The sequence below is a fragment of the Pezoporus flaviventris genome, unplaced genomic scaffold (assembly GCF_033815535.1).
Source record: "Pezoporus flaviventris isolate CSIRO_AGI_PZ_B2104156 unplaced genomic scaffold, CSIRO_AGI_Pfla_v1 ptg000043l, whole genome shotgun sequence".
In the NCBI taxonomy this organism is placed as follows: Eukaryota; Metazoa; Chordata; class Aves; order Psittaciformes; family Psittacidae; genus Pezoporus; species Pezoporus flaviventris.
The window spans coordinates 1,297,566-1,314,557 of NW_026892591.1; the positions used below are offsets into that span (position 1 = coordinate 1,297,566).

General features: G+C 60.1%; 1 protein-coding gene across 1 annotated transcript; it reads left to right on the forward strand.

Annotated features, from left to right (window-relative positions):
• Positions 1-1,174: 1,174 nt before the first annotated feature.
• MYO1F (myosin IF) lies at positions 1,175-15,610 on the forward strand. Its single transcript, XM_061466794.1, has 28 exons — positions 1,175-1,283; positions 4,634-4,771; positions 6,414-6,503; positions 6,685-6,779; positions 7,314-7,401; positions 7,510-7,599; positions 7,727-7,858; positions 7,934-8,068; positions 8,144-8,276; positions 8,640-8,836; positions 8,937-9,017; positions 9,228-9,314; positions 9,437-9,523; positions 9,798-9,965; positions 10,042-10,127; positions 10,565-10,646; positions 10,751-10,857; positions 11,189-11,287; positions 11,369-11,513; positions 11,653-11,767; positions 12,204-12,373; positions 12,506-12,651; positions 13,114-13,260; positions 13,340-13,488; positions 13,724-13,807; positions 13,936-14,137; positions 14,444-14,610; positions 15,230-15,610. The coding sequence occupies exons 1-28, from the start codon at positions 1,281-1,283 to the stop codon at positions 15,304-15,306; spliced, it is 3,300 nt and encodes a 1,099-aa protein (XP_061322778.1). The 5' UTR covers positions 1,175-1,280; the 3' UTR covers positions 15,307-15,610.
• Positions 15,611-16,992: the final 1,382 nt, after the last annotated feature.

Sequence of the window (16,992 nt, forward strand, 5' to 3'; positions counted from 1 at the left end):
GGGAATCCCAAAGGTTTGTGCCATGTCTCGTGGCTCTGGAGAACCAGAGAACAGAATTTAACAGGGTCTGTAGCAATAGGACAAAGGGGAATGGCTTGAACCTGCCAGAGGGGAGACTGAGATGAGCTCTTGGGCAGAAGCTCTTCCCTGTGAGGGTGCTGAGGCGCTGGCACAGGGTGCCCAGAGAAGCTGTGGCTGCCCCATCCCTGGCAGTGTTCAAGGCCAGGTTGGACACAGGGGCTTGGAGCAAGCTGCTCCAGTGGAAGGGGTCCCTGCCTGTGGCAGGGATTGGAGCTGGAGGAGCTTTAAGGTCCCTTCCAACCCAGTCTGGGATTCTAGAATTCATTTTGGCAGCTGGTTTCCTTTGAAAATCTGCCCTTTGCTGTTAGACAGGGAAGGAAACCAAAGACTCGTTTACTCCCCCTTTTTCGTGGTACTGACACTTGAATAACTGCTTCCTCTGTGAGGTTCAAGCCTCACAGCCTCCAAGCTGAGCGTCCACCAGCGCTGCCTGGCTGCCCCTGGAGGGGGGGCACACCAAAGTGCCACCTCGGAAGGGGGTGGAGGTTGTCATAGAATCACGGACTCATGGAATGGTTTGGGCTGGGAGGGACCTTCAAGGCTCATGCAGTCCCAAACCCTGCAATGAGCAGGGACACCTTCCACTGGATCAGGTTGCCCAGAGCCACATCCAGCCTGGCCTGGAATGTCTCCAGGGATGGTGACCTCTCTGTGCAGCCTGTGCCAGTGTTTTACCACCCTCACCATAAACAATTTCTTCCTCACATCCTGAATCCCCTTTTAGTTTAAAACCATCACCCCTCATCCTGTCCCTACATCCCTTGTCCCAAGCCCCTCTCCAGCTTTCCTGCAGCCCCTTCAGGCACTGGAGCTGCTCTCAGGTCTCCCCTTCAGGAGCCTTCTCTTCTCCAGGCTGCCCCAGCCCAGCTCTCTCAGCCTGGCTCCAGAGCAGAGCTGCTCCAGCCCTTGCAGCATCTCTATGGCCCTAATGGGGGGGGGGGGGGGGGCAGAGGTTTTAAACCTCTGAGCATCCCTGCTGGACACAATACAGCACTCCCCCCCCCGCAGCACAGAGCCACCCTCATCCTCCCCACCCCCTGCATCAAATGAGGAAGTGGGAGGAGGAAAGAGAAAATCAAATGAGTTGCAGTTTGTAGCTGCAGCAGAAACACAGAAGCAAAGTGTGTCGGGGTGGCCATGGGACCCCGGTGACAGCAGCCCCCAGCACCCCGGCCCTGGGGGCACGGCTCACGGGCACCATGGTGAGTGCAAGCCCTCGCTGGGCATCCCCCACGCTGTCTCCCTCGGGCACCCTTGGGGACGTCACCCTCCCTTCCTGCCACCTCTGTGCTGCCCATCCCTCCTGCTCCCATTGTGGTCCTTCGAGCTGGGGAGGGGATGGTGCTGCCCGGGCTTGGGGACATGGAGCTGGGGCTGGGTGAGGCTCTGGCACAGGGCACGGTGCTGGGCAGCAGCTGGGGATGGTGCTGGGTGCTGATGGCAGGGCCGGTGCCCGCAGGATGGAGGACACCGGGCAGCGAGGCTGGGCTGACACAAAGTGGGTTTGATTTTGCTGTCCCAGTGTGGTACCCACAGGAGAACCTTTGTGTTCCTCTTGGCCCAACTTCCCCCCGGTGCTTCTGGTTTCAGCGCTCACGGTGCAGGCAGAGTGCAGGGGGGCGATGGGGGCAGCCAGCTCACGCCAGGAAGGACCCTCTGGGTACCACTGGCCTTGCACATGCAGGGACCAGGGGCTGTGAGTAGGACATGGGGCTCCTGAAAGAGCAGCGGGCAGAGCTGGAAGGTGACCTGGAGGCAGAAGGGGAAGATGAAAGGACACGGTGCTGGGACATCTTGTCTAGGTCATGCCTTGGTTGGACCAGATGATCCCTGCCATCCCTTCCACTGGGATTCTGTGAAAGCTTTCAAAATCAGAGTGATGCTCAGGTGTGGAGTAAGGGTCTGCACAGTGTGTCCATGGCCGTGTCCTTCAGCCCTGCTCCCTTTGTGACCCCAGAGGTTTCTGCCCAGCCAGGATGGGGACGTGGCCATGCTCAGAGAGAGCTTTCTTTCACCCACAGCTGTGGTTGCCACCGCTGAGAGGCTGCTCAGATGCTGTCCCGCACAAGGTGCAAACACTGCCCACCCCCTACAACCACCCAAGACCTGAAGGTGCTTTGTGGCTTGGTGAAGGGCTGCACAATCACAGCCCCATCCCCTGACAGGGCCCAGCTCGGGGGCCAGCCCCATCCCCAGACCCTGGTGTCTCTGTGTACTGAGGGTTGTGACACCGATGCAGCATCCTGAGCTGCTCTTCTCAAGGCTTCCGGTGGTTTTTAAGGTGTTGGCTGTATCTGGGCTTGGGCTATCATCAAGAGACCAAAGATGCCACCTTGGGATGCATCCGCTCCCCACGTGGGGCTCATGGGGTGTTTCTGATGGCTCAGACCTAAGCTTTGAAGGAAAAAACAGATGATGTTTTGCAATTGCTGCTGCAGGGCTGCTCCCCTTCCTGTCCTGAGCCACTGGCAGTGGCTGTGATGGTGACAGTCCCCATCCTCAGCTGGGGATCCTGATGGGGATCATGTACCCATCATGCATGGGACCAGTGGCAAAGCAAAGTCCCTTGTGTAATGTGGCTGCAAACTGTACCTGAAAGCACAGATGAAGGGTTGAGCAAAGCTGCTCCCTGCGTGGATTGAGGCTGAAATGGCTTCATGGAGGTGTCTGGGGACACCCCCAGAGCGGTGGCTGTTGAGCTGCTGCTCCCTGGCTCATCCCTCGCTTTAGCCTAGGACAGAGAAGGGGAAGTGAGGAACTGCCCCAAACTTCTGAAGGCAAATCCAGTCAGTTCCCCTGCTCCCCACAGGGATGCTGCCCCCATCCTGCGAGGGCTCACTGGGTGCTGGGCTTGGAGGGATGAGCAGGGTTTTGAGGGAGCATCATTCCTCTGCATCCCTGCCCCCCCAAGAGGAGCAGGATGAGCCCTGACCCCACAAAACCCCCTGTGCAACCTCTCCAGGCCTGCCAAGGAAAGCCAGGGTGATGCTGGGCCGAAACAGCCCTGGCCCTGCAGACATCAGCCTTCATTTAAAGTGATCTGCAGTGGGGCTGCATCAGGTGCCCCAGCAGAGCCAGGAAAGCACCTACCCTGTGCTGGGAGGAAGAGGAGGTGTCACGAAGGGCAGTGGCAGCTCCGAGCAGCCATTTGACTGCAGGAGGAGAAGCTCCAGGCGTCAGCTCAAAAGCCCCAGGCTGCAATACAGGAGATGCTCAAATTTGCCTGAATTTGGTGCCGTAACCAGCGGTGGGATCCCCATGGGGTGCCTGTGCCAGACATCTCGGGGTCATGGCAACAGGGGATGGGGAACTGAGGTGTGGGGCTCCCTGTGGGCTCTTCCTGAGCCGCTCCTCTCCTCCTGAAGCACAAGGTTTGGGCCAGGTGGGGTTGAAGCTGGGCAGCTCCTGGGGTCACCAACAGCTCCTGCGGGACAGCGCGGTGATGTGGGGCGGGTGCTGAGCCCCCCTGCGCTTTCCTGGGTGGTTTTTCTAAGGGTTTATTAGGATGGAGGGTGGAAGAGGAGGGGAAGGCAAAAAACAGGCCTATAAGCACCAAACAGGAGGAAGAGAAGAAGCTCCCCACATGGTTTCAGGCTCCCTGAGTTGACCCAGGTCCATGCATCCCAAGGGAAGGTGGTGGGACAATGAAGCCAAAAGCCCCTCTGCAGGCTACGAGGCTTGAGCTGCGCTTGGGGTTTTGGGGGGCATGGATGGCATTTTGGGTTGCAAAACCCAGCAGGGAGGGAGGTACCGAGGGGAGCAGAACGATGCTGCCGAGCTCTGCAGTGCTCCATGGTGGTCCCATCGCGATGGTGCACTGAGGGTGCAAAAGCATCATGGTTGGAGGCCAGAAATCTTGAAGCAAAAGGGGAAGAGAAGAAAAGGGAAATGGAAAGAGCAAGAGGTCTGGGGCGACGGCGGGGAGGAGAAGTGAAATCGGTGCCAGGAGCGCTGGGGTGAAAGCGGAACCATGGGGGGCACGGGCAGGTCCAGATGGGGCATCCCCTCCTGGGCACTGCAGCCGTGTTCAGCAGGCTCCTCTGCAGCGTGCAGGACAAGGGGCCCTTCAGTCATTTTCCCTTTGCATGGCAAAATCTTCCCCTCCCCTCCCAGCCCAGGGCTGTGCTCAGCCCCACAAGGGCTCAAATCACAGCGCAGTTTTCCTGCTGTCCCATGGCCCCCAAGGGCAGAGCTGGGGGGCAGCTGGGCAGGGAGCAGAGCGTGATGGGGACACAGTCTCTCCTCTGCCCTGGTGCAAAGGGTGCAGAGGATGTGAGGACGCATTCACCACGCTATTTTTGCCCTTCCTCTGGGTTATTTCTGCTGTCCCGTTGACCCATCAGCAGTTGCTTGTTAGCCCTTTGTCACCCCCATTACAGCAGGGTGACGTTGCAAACACCCCCTCAGTGCCCCAGTCTGCTCCTGAGGGATTTACAGGTTCCCTTTTGCACCACCCGGAGGTGCCTGGGGGAGCTGGGGCTGGACCCGGCTCTGGAGCCCCATTCCCAGCAGCGGTGGCCCCGGTGCAGCCGCTGTGACCCCCTTCCCGCAGGGCAGCAAGGAGCGCTTCCACTGGCAGAGCCACAACGTGAAGCAGAGCGGCGTGGACGACATGGTGCTGCTCTCCAAGATCTCCGAGGAGGCCATCATGGAGAACCTCAAGAAGCGTTTTATGGACGATTACATCTTCGTATCCTTCCCAGGCCAGCGGGACAGGGAGCAGCAGGGATACGCTCCAAGGCTTTGCCAGGGCAGGGGTTTACCCCGGTGTATCCTATCCCACACTGTGCTGGGGCAAGATTGGGATCAGCTGGGGGAACGCCACCATTCCCAAGCTGAGCTGCACTCGGCAGAGACACTGCAACCGTGATCCCCACCCTGCTTTGCCCTGGGACCCTCTTTGGTCCTTCCTTTGTGGCCACAGGGCCTTAAGCAAGAGCATGGAGCAAAAACCCTCTGGAGACCTTCCTGCCTCTGCCAAGGGCACTTGTGGCCATCACCTCTGTTGCTGTCACCCAGCCCTGCTGATGCCCACAGCACATCCCAGCTGCTCTGCACCCACCACAAACCCCAGCACACCCTGGATGGGTTGGGAGCATCCTTGTAGACACAGGGTGAAGGTGCCAACCCTCACTCTCCACCAGTGTCAGGCCATAGGGGACACCATCAAGCTCCCACCTTGCCCAGTGTTGCCCCACTGAGCCATTCCCCAGCCCAGAGGCTTTGGCAGTCGCTGGGTCCCATCCTGGAGCTGACAATGCTGAGCCCCACGCACGATGCTCTTTGGTCCATGGCGCAGATGGGGAGGTGTCAGAACCACAGACTCATGTTTGGGTTGGAAGAGGTCGCAACCCCACGTTGTGATCCGAGGCACTGAGCCTTTGCCTTGCTCATCCCGTGCTGCTTGGGGCTGCAGCCCCTGCTCCGATAGGGAAGAGGACGAGATCCTGCTGCAGGGAGCAGGGCACAGCGGGGCTGAGCTACACCGCTGCGAGCAGCTGTGGTTTCCCTAAAGATGTGGCCAAGTCCTTACAAGGTGATGCTGTCCCATCCTGTGCTGACGCAGCCCCTTGAGCTGCACTGGGGCTTTCACTGTGCCTCAGGGCTGGCTTTGGGGTCAGTGCAGCCTCTTTCTTCCTTTTTCTCTGTGCTGCTGCGTGCAGGGAGCCCTGACTCAACGCCGGTGCTTCTGCATCCCCCATCTCTTCCTGCCTTTTGGCTGCTCTTCCCTGCCCCGCTGTCAGCTGGGATGAAAACAGGACATGGAGGGCTCGGGGCAACCCCACTGGCACCCTCTGTCCCCAGCCTCAGCCTCCCCCTCCTGCTGCTGCGTCATTTCCAGGAGGGATTCCCAGCTTTTCCATTCCCCTGCCCACACCCCAGCGACTGGGGGAAGCTGCAGGCCAGGGGAAGGCAGGAGCCATCAGCTTCTTTCTTCTCCGTGCCTCAGTTTCCCTGGGTGGAAAATGGAGGCAGCCTCCAGCTGCAAAAGCCACAGGTGGAGCACGAGCAGAGGGGGAACTGCGGGATGTTGCAGGATGCTGGAACTGCCGCTTATGGGGCTGATCCTCAGCCAGACACCATGGAGCTGAGGGGATGCTCCTGCTGCATCCTGTGCCCATCATACTGCAGGGGACACCCAGGGCCCTGTGGCCAGGAGAACCCCGAGTCATGGCAGCCTGCACCCCAGCTGAAAGCCCTCGTGTGGTATTCCTGGGGCATCTTCCAGGATGAGGAACCCCATCAGCACCTTCCTGCTTTCGGTGCCGCTGCCTCCAGGGCAGGAAGGGGGGACATGGGAAAGGATGTAGAGACCTTAACCTGCCTCCCAGACCTACATCGGGCCGGTGCTCATCTCCGTCAACCCCTTCAAGCAGATGCCGTACTTCACAGAGCGGGAGGTGGAGCTGTACCAGGGCGCGGTGAGGCGGCTCCGTGCCATGGGGGGGGTTCATTGGGTTTAATTTGGTGCCCCATAAGCGTCCCTGTGGGTGGCAAGGGAGTAATTCCCCATCCCTGCTGTGTGCCACTGCCTTGTGCAGTGCATGGGCAGAGCTGAGGAGCTGATGGTTCTGTGCCGCTGTCCTTGTGTCCCCCTTTTAGGCTCAGTATGAAAATCCCCCCCACATCTATGCCCTGACGGACAACATGTACCGCAACATGCTCATCGATGGCGAGAACCAGTGCGTCATCATCAGGTAGGGGATGTGTGGGGCACAACCAGGGACGCTGTGGGTGTCCGTGCCTGTGGCAGGGGGTTGGGACTGGATGAGCTTTAACATCCCTTCAAGACAAACCAGTCTGGGATTCCATGGCCATGAACACCAGCCAGGGCTGTGACCGGGTTGTCCCAGGCAGGGACCAAGCCTTGTGCAATGCTCCTTTCCGGCTGAGTGTTGCAAGGGAAATATCAGGATGTGGGGCAAGGCAAGAGACTTCCCCTTGAGGCTTCCAAGTCCCGCTTCTCCCCTCCAAAATCCAGCAACAAGAAATCCCACATCTCCCCCAGGAGCAGCTCCTCACCCAGCCTTGCTCCGGCCCTGCTTGTATCCCAGAGCACCCGGGCAGCCCCATCCCCAGCACTGGCACTGCCACACGCTCAGAGTATGGGGCAGGAGGAAGGACACAGCCCCTGTCACCACCATCACCCGCCCAGCCCTGCTCCAGCACCCCTGCCCCAGGCACCCCAGGATGGGCTCATTCACGTCTCCTCTGCTTTGCCATTGACACAGTGGAGAAAGCGGGGCTGGCAAGACAGTGGCAGCGAAATACATCATGGGCTACATCTCCAAAGTGTCCGGGGGTGGTGAGAAAGTGCAGGTAACTCTGCCCAACCCACAGTGTCCTGCATCCCCTCACCTCCCGACTGCTCCCCACCATCCGATGGTGGCACATGGAGCAGCCCCGGCTCAGTCCTCTGCCCCTCAGCACGTGAAGGACATCATCCTGCAGTCCAACCCGCTGCTGGAAGCCTTTGGAAACGCCAAAACCGTCCGGAACAACAACTCCAGCCGCTTTGTAAGTCACCAGGGCAGGGGCAGTGCCACGGCCAGCATCCATCCCAGCAATGCTCTGGGAGAAGGAGGAATGAAGCTGGAGCTGGGGGGGATTGGCCATGGCTCTGAGCAGGAGCTGTGCTGGGCAGGGGAAGTACTTTGAGATCCAGTTCAGCCGGGGCGGAGAGCCCGACGGGGGGAAGATCTCCAACTTCCTGCTGGAGAAGTCCCGGGTGGTGAGCCAGAACGAGTGCGAGAGGAATTTCCACATCTACTACCAGGTACGGGGCTCACGGAGCAGCCGGGATGCAGCAGAGCCAGGGGCTGGGTAACTGCAACTCCCATTTCCCACTCAGCTCATTGAAGGGGCATCCCAAGAGCAGCGGCAGAACCTGGGTATCATGAGCCCGGATTATTACTACTACCTGAGCCAGTCGGACACGTACCAGGTGGAGGGCACGGACGACCGCAGCGACTTCCATGAGACCATGGTGAGGGGCCGGGATGGGGAGACCCCAAAGCTGCCCGCGACTGGGCAGGGGCTGATGGGGTCCCCATGTCCCCAGAACGCCATGCAGGTCATCGGCATCCGTGGTGAGGACCAGCAGCTGGTGCTGCAGATCGTGGCCGGGATCCTCCACCTGGGAAACATCAGCTTTCGGGAGGAAGGCAACTATGCTAGGGTGGAAAACGCTGACTGTGAGTAGCCAACTGCTCCTGGGGGCAATGGGGATGCTCACAGAGACCCTTGGCAAAGAATTGCAAACTCTTCATAGCATAAAGCCCCTGGCAGAGGAGAGAGGCACCATCAGCATCTTCCCCACGTTAGACATGGGGAAACTGAGGCAGTGAGCAAATAGCACACCAGAGCTTAATTAATAAGGGGAAGGAGTAGATTGCTGTGATTTAGCACAGGGACGACCACGACCCACATCCCTGGTAGCCGCATCACTGGTGTCCTTTGCACTCGGATGGGGCCGAGGGGTCCAGCAGTGGCTGCGGCAGCGTGCCAGGGTTATATGGGGAACAGGCAGCCCTGAGTCCCCTCCCCACCCTGCCCAGCCCTGGCCTTCCCTGCCTACCTGCTGGGGATCGACCAGAACCGCCTCAACGAGAAGGTCACCAGCAGGAAAATGGACAGCAAGTGGGGCGGCCGCTCCGAGTCCATCACCGTCACCCTCAACGTGGAGCAGGCGGCTTACACCCGGGATGCCCTGGCCAAGGGGCTCTACGCACGTGTCTTTGACTTCCTCGTGGAGGTGCGTGGTGCCAGCAGGATGGGCACGGAGGGATGCTCAGCACCCGCTTCTGTGTGCGACCGGCCCCAGTGAAGGTGGCTCGTTCTGTCTCTCCCTGCAGTCCATCAACCGCGCTATGCAGAAGCCGTATGAGGAGTACAGCATCGGGGTGCTGGACATCTATGGCTTTGAAATATTCCAGGTATGCGCTGCTTTGCTGCAGGAGCCCAGCTGGGGAATGGCCTTCCCTGGTTCCGCAGCAAGGAGAGCGGCTGGAGCAGGGGGCTGGTAGCAGTCGATGGCCACAGGAAGCAGCATCCAAAAGGCTCTGCTGTCTGAGGTCCCCCAAGCGTGGTGATAGGAGCAGAAGCCAACTCAGCCCCATCTTATTTCATCTTTAATCCCTTCGCAGAAAAATGGCTTTGAGCAATTCTGCATTAACTTTGTGAACGAGAAGCTGCAGCAGATCTTCATAGAGCTGACCCTGAAGGCAGAGCAGGTACCGGGGGCTGCATTAGCACCCCAATTTCTGCACCCCACCACTGTCATGGTCCTAGCACCATGGGCGGAGCAGGGAACTGCAGCTTATCCCATGGGTCGGGGGCCACCCGGCTCTCCCAGGAGGAGTACGTGCAGGAGGGGATCAAGTGGACCCAGATCCAGTACTTCAACAACAAGGTGGTGTGTGACCTGATAGAGAACAAGCTGGTGAGTGCGGTCCCCTCCTCCCACAGAGGTTTTCTCATGGATCTGAGGCACCAGGGAATGTGGTGCTGGATGGGCTGGGTCCTGAGGATGAGTGGCAGAAGCTGGTCCTGCCAGGAGCATCCTTGGGAGACCAGCAGCTCTGCATCCTTAACCTAAGCTGCTGTTCAGTGTGAAGCAGCATTAAACACTGCGGGGCACTTGAGCACAGCTCGATGCAGGACTGGGCCCTGCCTGCAGCCTCTGGACACCCATGGCTTCATTCTCCCTCTCCCAGAACCCCCCTGGGATCATGAGTGTCCTGGATGACGTCTGTGCCACCATGCACGCCACCGGCGAGGGCGCGGACCAGACCCTGCTGCAGAAGCTGCAGGCAGCCGTAGGCACCCATGAGCACTTCAACAGCTGGAGCTCAGGCTTCATCATCCACCACTATGCTGGCAAGGTACAGGCCCCACACCTCACACCCCATTCACATCCCACAGTCCCGGCGTGGGGCTGAGCTCCCCTCCTGCTCCCAGGTCTCCTACGACGTGAACAGCTTCTGTGAGCGCAACCGGGATGTGCTCTTCACCGACTTGATCGAGCTCATGCAGAGCAGTGAATTGTGAGTCCTGGCAGTGCTGTGCTCCTGGGGACCACCCCAAAAGGGCTGGGGCAGAGGGCAGCATCCTCAACATCCAGACCATAAAGCTTTGCTGGAACCAAAGCTTGGGGTGCTCAGCATCCTGCATGGCTCTGTGGGTACCAGTGGCATTCATAGAATCATAGAATCACGGACTGGTTCGGGTCGGAAAGGACCTTAAGATCATCTAGTTCCAACCCTCTATCTAGTTCCAGCTCCCCATGGAGCACAGAAGCACCAGTGGCTCATGCACTGGTACCCATCCCACCCAGCCAACGAGCACGCAGTGGGAATGGGCTCAGCCAGGTGCAGGATTACCCAGAGGTGGAGCTGGTTCCAGCTCAGCTCATGCTGGACCCATGCTGAGCTTGAGGAGCCTGGCGGCTCTCACCTGGGGCCTGTCACCTCCTGCCTTGCAGTGGTTTCATTCGGATGCTATTCCCAGAAAAGCTTGACTCTGATAAAAAGGGACGACCGACCACAGCGGGCTCCAAAATCAAGGTATGCCCCAGAGGCTGCAGGGCAGTAGCTGCTTCTGGGACAGCACCAGGGTGACGGGCTCCCACCAATGCCTTTAATGGTCCAGAGGTCAATCCTTGCAACAGAAACAGGCTAATGACCTGGTGAACACGCTCATGAAGTGCACACCACACTACATCCGCTGCATCAAGCCCAACGAGACCAAGAAACCCCGGGACTGGGAGGAAAGCAGGTAACAGAGCCCCTCATGGTGTATCAGGGAGCTCAGGGAAAGGGACCCAGCCACGGAGATGTGGCCAAGAACGGGTTTCCCCCAAAACCTGCACCCCCGAGATGGTCGCTCTGTGCTGCCCACAGACCCAGGGGAGCACAAGGTGGGTGCTGAGGAGCATGTGGGGACACACAGACCCCTCCACATGCAACACCCAGAGGCTCCATCCAAGCCCCACGATGCTCTCGCACGTGCACAGCCACGGGTATCCCTGTGCAAAGCAGTGGCCCAAGCAGGTTCCCGTTGCCACCCCTGCCACCCCATTCCAAGCCCATTCCCCCCGGCTCCACAGGGTGAAGCACCAAGTCGAGTACCTGGGGCTGAAGGAGAACATCCGGGTGCGCCGGGCAGGATTCGCCTACCGCCGCCTCTTCCACAAGTTCCTGCAGCGGTGAGCGCCCAGCGGGATGCGGGTGGCACGTCCTGCCCGTCCCTGCAACCCAGCCGGGACCCACATCCCTTCTCCCCACAGCTACGCCATCCTGACCCCCGAGACGTGGCCGTCCTGGCGCGGGGACGAGCGGCAAGGGGTGCAGCACTTGCTGCGCTCCGTCAACATGGACCCGGACCAGTACCAGATGGGTCGGAGCAAGGTGTTTGTCAAGAACCCCGAGTCGGTAGGTGACCCTGCATCCCTTGGGAACGCTGCACAGAGCTAAGCATCGCTTTGAGCAACGCTGGGGAGGGTTTGGGTGCTGATGTGCAGGGGAAGTGATGCTGCTGGGGCTGTGCTCAGCACCCCGTGGTCCCTCCCAGCTCTTCCTCCTCGAAGAGATGCGGGAGAGGAAATTCGATGGCTTCGCCAGGGTGATCCAGAAGGCCTGGCGCCGGCACGTTGCCATCCGGAAGTACGAGCAGATGCGAGAGGAGGGTAAGGCCGGGCAAAGACGGGGACCAGACCCTGCCTTCACTCTGCATTTCGTTGCCTGCAAAGGGATGGAGAGGAGTAGCTGGGAGTCAGTGTTTGCAGAGTAAACGCCAGTGGTCACCACCCAATCCCACTGTGGGAGCGTTCCCACCCTCCCAAGCGTGCAGTGAAAAATCAAGGGGAAAACCCAGAAAGCAGTGGGGTCCCTCCCTGCCTCACACAGCACGAGGGCTTTTGAAGGCACTGAATGGGTTTCAAGCTCAAGCGCTTGCATTCCTCCTATGGCACAAAATGAGCCCCATTTCTTGCTGCCACGATCCATGTGGCAGCTCCCACAGCGCCTACAGGCAGTTTGGGAGGGCAGGCACTGGCCGAGCAGGCAGACAGGGGCTGAGGGCTGAGCCCTGTCTGACCAGCATCACCTCGGGGCTCCCCACAGCCTCCAACATCCTCTACAACTTCAAAGAGCGGAGGAGGAACAGCATCAACAGGAACTTCGTGGGTGATTACCTGGGCATGGAGGAGCGGCCGGAGCTGCGCCAGTTCCTGGCCAAGCGGGAGCGGGTGGACTTTGCCGACTCCATCACTAAGTACGACCGGAGGTTCAAGGTACACGGAACCACCAGGGGCATGGGACAGGACAGGCTGTGGCTTGTGGTGCCTGGCCAAGGTGGGATGTGTGTGTGGGACTTGTGCCCCCGTGCAGACACCTTCTCACCCCCTGCTTCTGCCCTTTCCCAGCCCATCAAGAGGGACTTCATCCTCACCCCAAAGTACTTCTACCTGATCGGGAGGGAGAAGGTGAAGAAAGGTCCCGAGAAGGGGCAGATCAAGGAGGTGCTCAAGAAGAAGGTGGAGCTGCAGGCAGTGAGTGGTGTCTCGCTGAGGTGCGTCCCTTAGCATGGGGTCTGTGTGGGAGGTCCACAGAATCATAGAAACACGGAATGGTTTGGGTTGGAAAGGACCTTAAGGTCTTTCAGTTCCGACCCGGTTGCCCAAGGCTGGGTCCAGCCTGGCCTTGAACACTGCCAGGGATGGAACACTCACCACTTCTTTGGGCACCCTGTGCCAGCGCCTCACCACCCTCATAGGGAAGAACTTCTTCCTTACATCTCACCTATAACTTCCTTGTATCTAACCATGTGCTCAGGCTTCACCCATCAGCTCCACCATCCTCCCCATGCCCCGGTGCCCACAGCCAGGCCCCAACCCCTTGCCCATGGAGCCATAGGGATGATGCTCCCACAGAGTGCTTTGCATTCGGGGCTTTGGAGCCTAGGAAGGTTTCCAGCACAAATCACCAGCCTTGCCCCCCCCGCTGACACCCCACACCGGGGTTGCTCCCCCAGCACCAGGCAGGATGATTTCTTCATCCTGCACGAGAACGATGCCGACAATTTCTTGGAGTCCATCTTCAAGACGGAGCTGATCAGCCTGCTGTGCAAGCGCTACGAGGAGCTCACCCGCAGCAAGCTGCGCCTCTCCTTCAAGGACACGTAAGGATGGAGGCCGGGAGAGGTGGCAAAGCAGGACAGGGTCCTGTCACCGTGCTCTCACGGCCTCTCTGTCCCCCAGACTACAGTTTCGGGTGAAGAAGGAGGGCTGGGGAGGTGGCGGCACCCGCAACATCACCTTCGTCAGAGGACAGGGCGATGTGGCCACCCTCAAAGCTGGAGGCAAAACCCTGACGGTCAGCATCGGGGATGGGCTCCCCAGGAATGCCAGTGAGTGCCAGGGTGTCTGGGTGATGGTGGGAGAAAGGGAGGGTACCAGAGCACTGCTGGAGGCCTGGGAACACCGGGATGAGCCATCACGTGCCCCAGCCCTGGGGGTTTGTGGCTCACCCAGGAGGGACCCGCTTCTGCTCGGGCGGATGGGGCAGCATGGGGAGAAAGGCAGCTGGGTACAAAGGGTGGGGGCAGCCCGGTGTCACCTAACGGGGGGCTCGCATCCCCCCAGAGCCCACGAGGAAGGCAGCGAAACAGAGCAGAGGTGGCAGCAGGTGCCCAGCACCCTCCCGAAGCGCCCCCCCAGCACCCAGAGGTGAGCAGGGCAGTGCCGGGGGTACCGGAGCGGGGCCATCCCTGGGTCCAGCCAGCGCTGCGCTCCCGGGGGTGCAGGCTGAGCATGGGCCCCTGTGATGCACCATCCCGGGGGGGGGGTTCTCCCAGGTGCCTGCAGGAATGGGGCACCCCAATTCCCACGCGGAGGTGGCCGGGCTCAGCAGGACACATGCAAGGCAGCCCAGAAGCAGGCGCGGGGGCCACCGGCTGCAGTGTTACCCCCTCGGAATGCTGGCCACCAGCCGAAGACACGGCCCCCATCTGAGTACAACATGGATTTCCTCAATGTGCCTGACCAGGGGGTGGCCGGGTAGGTCCTGTACCAGCACGTGCATCCTCCTTCCTGCTCCATCCCACTGCTGCCAGCCCCAGGAGATGTTCGTTCCCCTCTGGCTTCCCACCCAACAGCCCACCCAGGTCCCGGCAAGCTGGTTTTGCTGCACCAACCATGCTCATGCACACCCCAGTTCTCCCAGTCACTGCACTGGGAGGACCAAGCTGAGCCACAGGCAGGCACCGAGCAGCGGGTTGGGTTGGTGGGGGGGAGCAGGGTGGGAAGGAAGGATGGGGCCTGCCTGCCCTCGTGATGTGAACGTGGTTCCTCCTGGCCCCACAGCATGCAGCGCCGGCGCAGCCTGAGCCAGCGGCCACCTCCAGCCAGGCGTCCCAAGCCGCAGCCCAAGGCGGCCGTGCCACGCTGCCGGGCGCTCTACCAGTACATTGGGCAGGACATGGATGAGCTCAGCTTCAACGTGGGGGACATCATCGACATCCTCCTGGAAGGTGCCACCAAACCCCTGCCCTGCCCAGCTTATAAATCATGGGATGGTTTGGGTTCAATGGACCTTAAAGCTCATCCAGTCCCAACCCCCTGCCATGGGCAGGGACCCCTTCCACCAGAGCAGCTTGCTCCAAGCCCCTGTGTCCAACCTGCCCTTGAACACTGCCAGGGATGGGGCAGCCACAGCTTCTCTGGGCACCCTGTGCCAGCGCCTCAGCACCCTCACAGGGAAGAGCTTCTGCCTTATCTCCAACCTGAACTTCCCCTGTTTCAGTCTGAACCCATCACCTCTTGTCCTATCACCACAGTCCCTGATGCAGAGCCCCTCTCCAGCATCCTTGTAGCCCCCTTCAGACCCTGGAAGCTGCTCTGAGGTCTCCACGCAGCTTCTCTTCTCCAGGCTGAACAGCCCCAGTGTTCTCAGCCTGGCTCCATCGGGAAGGTGCCCCAGCCCCTGAGCATCCTCAAGGCCTCCTCTGCACTTGCTCCAACGGTTCCATGTCCTTGTGCTGAGGACACCAGCACTGCACACAGCGCTGCAAGCAGGGTCTCAAGAGTTTTCCTCTCCGTGCCCCATGGCAGCACCTTGCCTGACCCAGCTCTTCTTTTCCCCATTCCCAGATATCTCCGGCTGGTGGAAGGGCCGGCTGGACGGCAAGGAAGGGCTTTTCCCTGGGAACTACGTGCAGAAGATCTGAGCCGAGCGCAGTGGCCACATGGAGGCAGGGAGGGGGTCACCGTCCTCACACCCCACCTCTGCCAGGGCTTTGCCAAAGGGGCCAGTGGTGGCTCTGTGGTGGTCCTCCATGGACACAGGCCTTGAGCTGTGGTGGCTGCCGGGATGTGCCGATGCCAGCCATGGAATGCTGTAGATGGCAGCCTCCCTGCAGCAAGGACTGGCTCTTTGCTGCTTGTTCCTACCCTAGGACTGGAGCTGCTCCAGTGATTCCAGGGTCTAAATAGGATTGTCGTTAATAATTATGGTAAATACTCAGAAACTGAGCCCCTGCAGTTTGTATTTCACCCTGGTGCCAGCCCGTGGCTCCCTCTGGCCCCCTGACAAGAGCTCTGCACCCACGTGTCCCAAAGTGGAACATGTGTTGAACCCTCCAGAAGATGCTGAATACAGAACCCAGTCCCACCAGGATCCCGGCTCCACATCCCAGCATGACTCTGGACCATCCGGCACGGCTGGGAACTGCCAGGGCAAAGCAGCACAACAGGGAGCAGCAGGACTGGGACACCATCACCATTCCGATTTCTCATAGGAAAAGCTGTGAGAACCAGGTAGCTAAAGCCCATGGAGCTGTAGCAGCTTTGTCTGATGATGGTCACAAGGCTGAGCATCATGAGGAGGGGTGTTTCATCCGTCGGGGGCCAGGGTCAATACGTGGGGTGGAAACTGGGCTGCTCCAAAGGGCTCCGGGTGCTCAGAGGGGCTCCGAGGGGGGTCCTGGCGGGCTCCAAGGCGTTCTTAGGGGCCACAATAGGCTTGGGGATCCCAGGAGTCCAGGATGCTCCAAGGATCTTGGGTGCTCAGAGAGCCCTGGGATGCTTTAACGGGTCCAGGGTGCCAAGGAGAGCTCCAAAAGGCTTTAAGGGGCTTCCCAAGGGGTGCTCAGAGAACCCCTTGGCTGCACAGGCTCTGTGGTTCAGGAGACCCCCAAGACAGGGGCACAGACGGGGCTTAAGGGGGGTCTTGGATGGGGGCTGAGTCTGAGCCAGGGTTGTTCCAGGCAGTCTGCAGCAGGGAGAGGGATGAACGGGGCCCAAACGTCGGGGCTCATCCTGCCTGTGCCCCGCACCCCGGCCGAGCCCTGCGCTGGAGGAAGTGACGACAGCCTCAGCCCCACATCCTGCCCTCCTCTTCCTCCCTCCCGCAGCCCCCAGCGTAGGGACTACCCCTGCCCCAGACAGGGACTGCAGAGGGGTGCAGGGGACCCTGCTTCCTCCAGGGTGGGGATGGCACAAGGCAGGAGGCTGCGGGGATGTGGAGTCCCCCATGGCCCCACACTGCAACCCACGGCTTGGCCTCCCCACCATGGGGTTTACAGCGCCTGTGCTCTTTGGGGGCACTTTTCCTGCAAATCCCAGGTTTTCGGGAGTCCTTGCACTGTAGAGCTTGCATGGGGCAGTGGGAAGCAGAGACTGAATTGATTTTAATTAAAAAGGGGGGAAAAAAGGCTTTGGAAAACCCATTGATTTCAATAGCTCCTCCCTGCACCCTTCAGCCTTTCCCTGGGGCTGGGGGGCAGCACCCGGCTGTGGGTGCTGTCTGTGTGGGGTGCTCCCACTCAGCTCAGGCACCCACTGGGCTGCTCCAAAGGGCTCCGGGTGCTCCGAGGGGGGTCTCTGGGAGACTCCAAGGGGCTACAATAGGCTTG

Coding starts and splice junctions, on each gene's coding strand:
- MYO1F (XM_061466794.1), top strand. Junction 8,277..8,639: donor TAGGGTGGAAAACGCTGACT/GTGAGTAGCCAA, acceptor CACCCTGCCCAG/CCCTGGCCTTCCCTGCCTAC. Junction 9,018..9,227: donor ATGGCTTTGAAATATTCCAG/GTATGCGCTGCT, acceptor ATCCCTTCGCAG/AAAAATGGCTTTGAGCAATT.